The sequence below is a fragment of the Montipora capricornis genome, chromosome 11 (genome assembly GCF_036669925.1).
Source record: "Montipora capricornis isolate CH-2021 chromosome 11, ASM3666992v2, whole genome shotgun sequence".
In the NCBI taxonomy this organism is placed as follows: Eukaryota; Metazoa; Cnidaria; class Anthozoa; order Scleractinia; family Acroporidae; genus Montipora; species Montipora capricornis.
The window spans coordinates 16769244-16780636 of record NC_090893.1 but is presented as its reverse complement, the minus strand read 5'-3'; the positions used below and the strand labels follow the sequence as shown (position 1 = coordinate 16780636).

Here is an 11393-nt window from a genome sequence, read left to right as displayed (position 1 = left end):
TCCTCGTCATACCCAGATACGTTTACCAACACCTTAGTCTAAATTCTCCCATGTCCTATCGCTGATTTTTGCAACTCTGTCAACCTTTACTCACAGATATTGGCAAGGATGTCAACAATTTTATCACAGAAAACCAAGTATGGACGTGGGAGAGACTTTCACAACAAGATGTTCAGCATGCTAACGAGCTTCGCTGTCTCGATAATCCAAACATTGTACCAATATGGAAGCACGACTTCTTCAATTCACATCGCTGGATAGTAAGTATCCAGTGGTAGTGATGATATTCTGTGGGGACAGCATTATCATCAAATAATAATAATAATAATAATAATAATAATAATAATAATAATAACAACAACAACTTGACAACAACAATCATCATCATCTTCCTTTACCCTCGGATTTTAGTAGCTTACATGGTGTAGTATCTCCGAGCATTTGCCCTCCCAATAATGATATATCACAGACGGCAGACCACAACACCGGGAATTCCATGCCCTACTCTTTGCTAATAGTGTATGGGTCCTTTTACGTCCCAGAGGGTTATGAGGAAGAGGGTTGTGCTAAAGGGTCCACGATTTCTCGTCTCTTTTCCTGCGAGAAGACTACAGAGTCTAACCATTTGCAGGTGTCATTACAAAGGCAGCATAGCCAAAGAGTGTAAAGTGTTTGAACAGACCGCTTCCAAAGTCTTCCAAGTTGACAAGCTTTCAGACGTAAGCCAGCAGTAATTCATAGAGCTGTAAGCCTAAAAATTTGACCGACAAAAAAATACCTGCACAAGTTAGTGTACTACAGACCGAAACTAAGGCAGGCTATTAACTGATGATCTGTTTGTCAGGCCTCACGTCCAAACTGTAACTATGGCAATCTCAAAGAGTACGTTCTTCAAAGACAGTGCAAAAAGGAAAACATAGAGATGTTTTTGTCCCAAGTGACATCTGCATGTCATTACCTTCACAGTAAACATATTGTGCATGGGGCTCTTCGAGCTGAGTACGTCAATGTCGTTTCACCAAATCAGGTAGGTTGGCCACTTTTGTACTCATCATTACGACAAATCTTGATTGAACAAAATAATAAAAAAGAATGCGTGTTATTCCTCGTAAAAATATTAACAGAACTATAACTGGAGCATCAAAATGAACCCACGACCGTCGGAATATATGACTTCTTTTGGGGCACTTAACTTGCCTAAGGCAACTCTAGTCGGTCACCACGTCAGGCCAGAAATTGAAGGAAGCGATGCTCGTTCGATCGTCATCTGAAATTACATTGTTCAGTAGAGGTTTATCAAAATAAAATGACTGGAGGTTGTCCTTTGCAGGTTCAAGTTGGTCGCCTGGAACGCTCCAAGGGTCTTTCAATGAATGCTTACGAAGTCACTAGTACATCGTGTGTTGTGCAAGCTGCCATGCCACCTGATGCCAGTAGATGGTGAGATATGAGCTGTCTAGGAAAAAGAAAAAAAACCGGAGGGAAAGAGAGCTTTAGGAAGCGTTGAAGACCACATTCGAATGGCGTTTAAGAGGAATTCTCTCTACTGTCACTAATTCGACACTGTCTCCATTCCTTGAAGTGACGCCAGGCATGGCCACATAAGGATCATGACAGTTGCAAGTCTTCGCTCTGTTTCAAAACGACTTTCTCTAAATCCTCGAAATTATCTCATTTGTCATTACCGAAGTTTCAAAACTGCACTTTGATCTAGATTCAGTGAAAGTGCCACACCAAGGGCCTATTTCTTATTTTTAATTAGCGTTGCGCAGAATTATCGCGAACCCATGGTGAAGATTCCAGATGAAGCAAAACAAATCGCGTGTACCTCGTCCAAAACATGTATTTTATTGCTAAAAAAATCACACAGAAGACGCCTTTTTTCAACAGGAGTGCACCAGAGGTTATCATGGATGGATATTACTCACATGCCAGTGATGTGTGGGCATTTGGCATTCTATCCTGGGAACTCTATGCATCCTACCAATATGGTCAAGAAGAGCAACAATTTTCGCGACCTTATCACTGGCTTGACAATGACGAGGTAAAGATTATTATGGCGGTTAGGGTTAGGGTTAGGTCAGCTTTTATCTAGCACACCCAAGTTCTTCTAGTATTAGTTAAAAAGCGTTTTGCCAATCCAAAAAGAAATCTGCATTGCTTTTACTCGGAGATCCACCAACATGACCTGTTTGTGATCATCATCTTTCTTACAGATTCTGCCTTATCAGAGAGACAACGGTCCACTCAGCCGACCCAAATACTGTCCTGATTGGGTCTACATCCTCATGCATCAGTGTTGGGCTTTCGATCCAAAGCAGAGACCTCCGATCCTCGCTATTTTCGATTGTCTCACGAGCAGGTATTCCACCTACGTAAACAACAAATTAACGCAAATTAATGCAAATCAAATGTTTGTTTCTGATGAGAAGGGAAAACTGGAGTACCCGAGAACCAACCAACTTAACCTACATATGACGCCGAGTCTGAAAATGAACCCAGGCCACATTGGTAGAAAGCGAGTGCTCTCACCGCTACGCCTGCCCTGCACCCCGAAGTGACTCAAAGTAATAACTTACTTATTGTAAGAAACCACTGCAACAGGAACGAATTTGACAAATTTTACACCATATGCACCATATGCACGAGCAGAGGTTGGACCAGGGGTTCTGCGAGCTCTGAAGAGAGCTCCTGGTCCAAATCATTTGCGATCGGGTGGTCATCCATTACTCATCACTTTCCTTACACAAACAGAAGCCGGCTGGGTTGTTCAGTATTCAAACCTCGCGGGTCGAAAGCCAGTTTGCATAAAATTATACTCCGTTTACAGATGACTGAATTTAGCTTAACAAAGGAGTTAAGCTTCGTATTGTTCTTTCATGGCAACCATTGTAATACGGTAAGACAAAGACTTCACTCTGAACTAGCGCAAATTTTGAACCTCGAATTTTTAAGCGTTCAAGTCTAAAAGTCTAAAACTTTTTGTGCTTGAATTTAGCGGAAAAAACGGTCAAAGTGAAGGAGAGATGTGTATCTTTGATAATCCGTTGTTTTATGCAGAGATTGTCGCTTGTTTCTACCAAAAAAATCAGGCTGAATTTTTAATGTGGTCATAACCCATACTAGAAAAAGCAAGGAAGCACAGTTTTGGAGCAAAAAGTCTGGAACTTATTGCAGTTGGATTTTTTAGTTTTTGAATAACGTGAAAACTTAGTCCCTAAAATACAAGAATCCGCTGTTTTATCAGCAAAAAATGGCTTATAGGTATTTCAAAATAGCGATTTTAGTGCGTGAACTTAGCCGAATTCATTCCTTTTCTCTCTAATTGTTGCGCTTTGTGGGGCGTTCATGCTTGAATAGCCCGCCACGGGAGCTCATTATTATGCGTAAATGTCCGCTCATTCTGCCCGATGAATGGAACATTACGAGAACTAACTTAGGCAGCGAGGACCATACGGTCCAGAATCCCTCTTTTCTCACACTTTGATGTACTCCTTTAAACAATCTTGTATTCTTTTAAACAGTAGTTCTTCTATTTTTGCTCGGTAAATTTATACCTAGCAACGATTTAGAAAAATGTAATGGCGTTATAGGAGATGCTTATCAAACCTTCCCTTAACATCAAATTGGCGAATGGTAAAATACATTTTATCAGATTCTTCGAGCTGAAGGGATCTTTAATTATAGTTCGTAAATGGGAGCCTATCACCATATCACTGATATTTTCGAGAACTGGCAGTGAGTTTGCTAATAATCCAACTAAGTAAACTGTAAGTTAGTTATGTTATTCGTCACATGTATATGAAAGCTGGAAATACAATTTTGATCAAGGAAGTGAAGATTCGTACGTTCGACAACGCGATTTGGTCAGGGCAACAAAAGCTCGGGCCCTAGAGTTCAGTAGGCTGGCGTGGAATAAACTGCTCACCGTGTTAGTCTGTTAAAAGAAGGTAGTTGCTAAAGATACGGTGGTGCTGCGTCGGTGGGGATGTCAGTGATACACAAAAATCTGGTTTTATCAAAAGAGTTGATAATGTAAATTGACCATCGTACAATTAGAATCACTGTAAGGTGGTCAATTTACATTATCAATTCGTCAAAGTTTGATAAAACCATATTTTTGTGTTAATCTCTTGTTTGTTTTTGTTGTTGTTGTTAAAAGGGAACCAATGAAGTCTTGGATTATGCAGCTTTGGTTGGGGACGCACGGCAAAGAAGAGTGGCCAGATCTTTCTGTCGCTCAAGAGATTGACGTGCCTTACATGAAAGGGGGAGATAGAGAAGAAGAAATAGAGGAAATGTGTTCCAAGGAGTTCTATGCTCAACACAACTATAAGTATGAGTATGCAGAGAGGTCTGCAAACCAAACAAATGATGGGCTCGACGAAAACGTTGACTTTGAAAAGAGGAACAAGGAGAATAAGAACGCTATGTACGCAAATGAGAGTTCTTCAAAGGACAAAGCTCAATATGATGAGATACCAGAATACGGCGTAAACCTCTCCCGCGCGGAGTTAGATCCTGATAAAGGTGGTGCTTCTCAAGTACCTAGTCATAAATTCAACAACCGCGAACGGGTAAGAGCTAGACACACTGCACACGCAGCGAACAAGGCTTCAAATGCAGATGAAACCTGTGAAATTCACGCCGACAAAGAGGAAGCTTTCACCACAAAAGGTAGAATAAATAAAAATTGCGAACTGAATGAAATACACTACAAAAGACCAGCGGGACTCCCGAAGGAAAGACAATACCGATTCCCCAGGAAGCAGGAAAGTGCTCACAAAGTTCGGATACGAACAGGGGAAACACAAACTTTTCAGCCTAAGAAAAAGGCAAAAGGGAAGCCGAAATTGAGGAAGATATTCACGATTGTGCTATTGCAAACTCGGGCTATTCACAGCTTGAAGTTTTGAATGCAAACGGGTACTCGGGGTATGCGACCCTAGAAAAAGCATGCAACGTAGAGCCAAACTCCTTCCAGGAGGAAAATTCAGGAACGATATGCTCGCAGGGTGATGCTGGTGCACCAACAGAAAGTGGAAATTCCGATATTGAGACTACGCAAACGAACAAGATGGATGTGGATCGCTCCCCAGTTCACTACCAACAGCCAAGAAATATTCCCAAGGATACTGAATGTCAAAGAAATGGAGAGCCCGCACGTGATGGAGCCTCTACTTTAAGAAGAAAGAACGCGATGAGAAGGAAAAAGCGACAGAATTCCCAGTACAAGAGGGAAACTAAATGCAAACCTGATGATAAGGAAAACGTTTGCGAGAATAAAACATCACCGCATGAATCACAGAGAGAACATGTATATGAGAGTGAAAGAGTGCTGATGGGGGATGAAAGGGACGAATCCCCTCTCCAGGAACAAGCAATAACAAGGGAAAGACACAACTCTGTATTGCAGAGGCAGTTGACAAGTATTGTGGTCGACCTCAGTTTGTAAGACTTTGAATGCGCATTCGCATAAGCATCTTCACAGCCTCAAGGTTTTTAGGACGTTCTAGGTAGCTATGACCTCTAAGCATTCAGGGCATTTACAACGGAAGTGTCTTAAACGCCATCGAAAACATGCAGTATTTAAGCTTTGTTTGCACAGCGCCCAAATTGGGCCAGCAACAATCCCTTAAGAAAGATTCAAGTACTCTGACCATTGAACATTGATGAAGACCCCAGTAGCAATGGATTTATCTTGAGAAAGATTGCTTCCACTCTGATTTCAAGTCTAATAAATGCAAGGTACAAAGTTACCATTCACCACCTCAATGTTTCAATGCTACTGCCTAGTATCTTCGCCAGTTCTGTAAAACGGCGGGAACTTTTATATGCCTACTCATCAGCGTTCTTTTTTTTTTAGTAAAATGTAAATAGCTGTCAGGTATAAGACCCCCATTTTTACGCCTCCACACTAGCAGGAGAGTCAAAACTTTGGTCTTGAATCGTAACTTTGTAAGTTGCATTCAATTATTTAAACTCCAAACTAGAGGAGTTTCAAACCAATACAGCTTTAAAGTCGCTTAATCATGTACATGAAAGAATTCCATATTTTTGTTGACCAGTACAGTGGCCTAAACTTAAAGTTGCGTGTATTAGTCGTTATTTACTTTTTGCCGGCACGAGTTTGCTTACTTTTAAGGTTAAAACCTTTTGACTGCAAGGAGTGATCAGGATATAAATTCTCCTAATAATTAAAACAAAAAAAAAAACTGTCCGAGGCAGACAGGTATTAGGAATGAAGTTAATTATTGGCTGAAGAGGTGTGATCTTGATATAACACCAAATTCTCATAACCAACCGAGAAAGAAATTTATGGTACTAGTTGGGAGAATGAACGTTTCAAGCTTGAGGATGAAAGCGTTAAAAACACTCCCAACAGGTCTTGTGTTGGCTTTGGCAATTACCGTGAGTGTTTTCCGCATTTGGGCCGCAGTTTATAGGTTCAATACAGTTAAGTTTACCACAGTGAATTGAAGCCGCAATCAAAGTGAGCTAAACTTGTAAGCTGTTGAACGCAGATAACAGTTTCCACATTGAGAGTGTAGCACCCTACAAATTTGTACACTTTGAAGACTCACAGGGCGTTTTTATATAGCACAATGCTCTAGACATTTTATATGCACATTATGCATTCATTTCGAATTAATCGCTTTGAGTGGGCTGTGGTGACCGCACAACACCTGGCTGCAGGCTCAGCCACTGACAAAAGATATAATTTGAAGACGTTGGTTGTATAGCACCGACTTAACACAATATTGTTCGTGTACATGTATCTAATAACAATAAAATGAAATGCCAAGCGTAGATCATCTCTCCAAGTCACGTCCCGTTTTTAATCTCTGCATCACGCTGTCAGGGTTACTTGACACATAGGATAAGGTGTCACACTACAGTATGTTAGGATATGACAAGATTCGAAACCCTCGAATTTATGTACCAGTCAATTCAAAGTGCGCCCATCGCCCATCCCCCCCCCCCCCCCCCATCCCGGGGCTTACCCCGGGCATTTGACAAGAGGGTAGCTCCGCATAGCAGCATGAACCCTATCTATAAGGAGCAAGGAGTGGCACAGTCGGTTAGTGCGCCGCCTTGGTGCCAGCGGTTCCGAGTTCGATCCCCGGATTGCACATCCTTGTTTCGACTTCTTTCCTTTCAGTGTAGGGTAAATAGCCTGAAATACCCATAAAACGGAGCACTGATGGAAAGAGGGGGGTAAAATGAGCGCACCTTCGGCTTCCTGGGCCCTTGATGCCTCGTTCTTAAGCTTAAAATTCAAAATAATTATATTATCTTGAAAGAGGCAACAAGCGGTCAGCGGTCAGGAAAGATGGCCGCGTATTTTCGTAGCTCCGTAGAACTTAATGGCTAGCTATATTTTTGTTTATCTGTATATATGTGTGTTGTTACTGTCATTTAGAAGCATGAGCTCAAAAGCAAAGAATAAGAAAGAAGAAAAGAAAGCCATCCAGAGCGCTCAAGGTCAATTGATGAGCGAGCTGAACTTGCTTAAGGACAGAGTCTCTTCAAATGCCGATACATAATTGGGAATCTCAAAGAAACAAGAATCTTTTGCTATGAACTTTGACAAAGTCGATGGCGTAATCCATGACATCAATTGTAAGATTGAGAAAATGGAAAAAGGCATGGCAAATAACACCTCCACCATCAATTCACTTTATGAACGGCTCTCGGCTTTGGAGCGCTATTCAAGAGGTTTTAACTTGAGATTTTATAAAGTTCCAGAGCAAACCGGCGAAGACTGCAATGCCACTCTAGGAAAAGTAATTTCGAAAGACTTAAAGCAGAAACCTGTCATCGAGAACGCTCATCGTGTCGGTCCGTCCAGAGAAGATGGCTCTGCACGCCCAATTATCGCTAAATTTTTGTATCGTCCCAATAGACGTGATATTCTCCGGAATAAGAAACTATTCAAGAATGGAACGTACGTCTCTGAGGATCTCATCCCTGAGGATAGGAAAAGAAAAAACGACCTAAAAGCGGTGATGCAGGAAGCCTTTGAAAGTGGTAAACGACCTAAATTCCGTAATGGAAAACTTTATATTGATGGCGTCCCCTATAGGATCTAGCTGTAATGACAATCTTCCATGGTATGACATTATTTTCTGTTTTATCGGTGCCATTTATTTTGCTATACTGTATTTACTATTTAGGTATTGAATTTTGTTTACATTTGAAGCTTGTGATATGAATGCTACGGTGAATGATCCTGATTTACATCTTCAATGCTTTAATGACCATGGAATTTTCACAATAGATGAACTTAATGTATTGTCTAAAGCTGTGAAGCCTCAATTGTCCGTTTTACACCTTAACATTAGGAGCTTTAATCAACATTTGGACGAATTAAAAATCTTTTTGATTCCTTTCCGTTTTCCCTCGACTTTGTAGCATGCTCGGAAACTTTTATTAATAGTTGCTTTATTTTGCTCAAATTTAATTTATATATTGCTTTTATGCATGTGTGTGTGTGTACTGTGTGTTTTATTCTTTTGTATCCACTTAATTAATTAGGTAATTTTTATATGTTTCCAACTGTTAGGGCAAGGTATTAGTTTAACTATTTTTGCCCTTTTCTCATTAAGTCTTCATTATACTTCTCTGTAAACCTGTTTATGTTTGAGAGAATAAACTGTCTGTCTGTCTGTCTGTCAACAAGGGCCAATTTGTATCCGCATAAATCAGTGGTCATTTTGGAATAAGATGTATAGAGGCTAAAGGAATTACGGACGTTAAATAAGGTGTACCTTTACCTATCATATACGGGGGAAAATTATTGGATGCTGATTGGCTTAAACACGAGGGTGCTTTTGGTAATCAAGGGGGCATGATTACTTGATAAGTAACAGTTGATTAGCCAGAGCAAGCGTGGTTAAAAGAGAATGTTTCTTCCAGATTTTGACTTTGATAAAACTGCTTATTGTCCATGTATTAAACACGAAGAGCGGAGGGGGTTGGCGCAGTGGTAAGATCTCTGCCTTCCAACCCTAAGGTCCCGGGTTCCATTCCCGGTTCTGCCGAGAGTGGAATAATTGGCGACCTTCTTTCCCGCTAAAGTTCACTCAGCTTTCCATCCTTCCGAGGTCGGTAAAATGAGTACCAGCATGCATGGACTGCTTAGAAGCGGCTGCCATTTGCGCCTGTATATGCTTCCAGTCCGCTGGGGGTAAATTGATCATTGTAAAGCGCCTTTGAGACGTTCGTGATAAAGGCGCTATATAAATGCACCACTTTACTTTACTATATAAGGGGTTGCTTCACGCTCCGCTTTTGTTCGAATTTATAGAAGCACAAATGATTATCTAAGAGATCAACAGGCAGCAACAAACAATCGGAACATATTACTGACAAATTGCCATAAGGAGCCTTATAGCGCACAAATTAACACAGAGACATGGTTAATTTCATGAAAATCATTGTCGCTGCGGCAGAATTTTGTCGCCGCGATCTGTCGCACGAATTCAAACCAGTTTGAATTCGTGCGGCTTATCGCAGCGACAAAATTAGCGAAAGCAGCGTTGTCGCATCGTGTGTACGCTTCCGGCAACAAGTCGCAGCGACAAAATATAAATGAACCACTGAGAGAGAGTCATATGGTCAGCCATATTGAATTAGAAAACTAGTTCACATTCCCCCTCATACGAGATCACTGCGTGTGCTCCGAACAGGTGTCGTGTCGCAGCGACTTGTTTTGCCAGTACTAGTACACATGGAGCAACTTGTCGCAGAGACATGTCGCTGCGACTTGTCGCCTAGTGTGTCCCGGCCTTTATACATTTGGGTAAAGTGTTTCATCAGTTGTATTAAATTTCAATATTTACTTTAGCCTTCATTCTTAACCAATCGTTGGGTGCGTTTGAACAGGTCGTTCAAAGGGTAAAGAAGACCGACTGTCTTAACTTTCATTTAACATCGATTCCAGGTGTCTTTTGTTCTAGAAAAATTTCGATGGAGTTCAAGCCGTTTGAACACTTCATTCAACATTTGCAGCAGTATTAGGCCAAAATCAAGACGAGAGGGTCTCAGACTGGTTTCTTGTTCTTGGTTCCTCGCATCAAAGTGCCGGCTCAATTCTTGGTGCAATATTCAAACCCGGCAGCCGGAAAAATTTGTTTTTGCTTTCAACATTTGTCCAACTTCCGTTCAACTTTTGTTGAAGGAATATTGAAACCGTTTAATTGTATGAGCGTAAAAACTCTACTAATTTATTATGCAATCAGAATCAATTATGGTCCACTTCAATGGAATTTTTTTATTCTGAACTAAAGGGGAAACATCTTTTGCACAAAGCTTGCTTCATGCAACGAGAAGGGAGAGTACCGCGATCCTCTTCCTGTTTTTCTTAGTAATAGACCTCGCAAACAGTAGTCGATGACCCGAACCACAATCACAAACAAATACTGCTTTGTAAGCAAATCATGATACACTGTTATGTCAGTTGTAATTGACCTAATTCCGTAAAACATACCATCATCGTTGGCGCTAGCTGGCTATTTCGTGTTGCATCATGCTTATACCTTCAAACCGAGTTACCGTTACAACAAACTAAGGAGTCCAAAACTCAAATATTTAAGTGCGGTGCTCGTGGTCTGGGAAAGTTAAGGCGCTGTATGGGTGTCTAGTTGAACAAAGGCTTTTTTTCAACTCCTTTAAAATCGGAGGTTTAAAGATATTACTCATGATACAGTGATCATACCCAGACATGAAGATGTTTCAGCGTGCTCTGAATTTTGCTGCAAAAGCTCCTGCTGTGGACCTTTCTGCTGAAGGGTTGTGAGCATATTCAGTCGGAGAAACAATGAAATAATAAATTGATGCTTATTTTTAAATCCTACCTTGTCTGGTTACTTAGATCGATAAATTTCAAATCACTTCAAAATGGTTTGTAAGATGTTGTAAAATAGGCATCTGGAAGTATTCGCAAGTGTTGTGCATCGAAGACGGAGGGGAGAGGGCAAGGGCTTAGTACTAAGAGGGAAGAGGTAATTTTGTTAGTTACCCCAAATCGCATATGACGAAATCCCTAAAAAATTTGTGCCAAAACCAATCAATGAGACCCGGCTTAAATGATCAAATTAGTGTTATTATCAATTCGATTCTCTTTCCGTAATGAAAAATAAAAGTCTTTACTGAAAGGTAACGAATAAAATCGAAATGCGAAGAATATTTTCATGGATATCCATTTGTTACGCTCCGCGGGCAAAACAGTACATTAATTCACGCCCAGTGATTTCAGACTTGTAATGTGTGCAATGGGCTACATTGCAATACGAAATCAAGCAAATTGAACGAAAGACAAACATTATGATAGCTAGGAAAACAGGACTCATTTAAACTTACTAGCACTGGTTTAATCCATGAATTCGAGA

General features: G+C 40.8%; 1 protein-coding gene across 3 annotated transcripts in view; it reads left to right on the top strand.

Moving 5' to 3' along the window:
• LOC138024545 (uncharacterized) overlaps positions 1-6809 on the top strand; it is a 29074-nt gene extending 22265 nt beyond the window's left edge. For 2 of the 3 annotated variants that reach the window (XM_068871769.1, XM_068871767.1), the window contains exons 12-17: positions 97-260; positions 845-1027; positions 1331-1440; positions 1891-2044; positions 2217-2362; positions 4163-6809. In XM_068871769.1, the coding sequence (XP_068727870.1) occupies positions 97-260; positions 845-1027; positions 1331-1440; positions 1891-2044; positions 2217-2362; positions 4163-4916 (1511 nt within the window). In that variant the 3' untranslated portion in view covers positions 4917-6809. The remainder of the gene's footprint in view (positions 1-96; positions 261-844; positions 1028-1330; positions 1441-1890; positions 2045-2216; positions 2363-4162) is intronic. The other variant, XM_068871770.1, reaches the window with a different exon arrangement.
• Positions 6810-11393: the final 4584 nt, after the last annotated feature.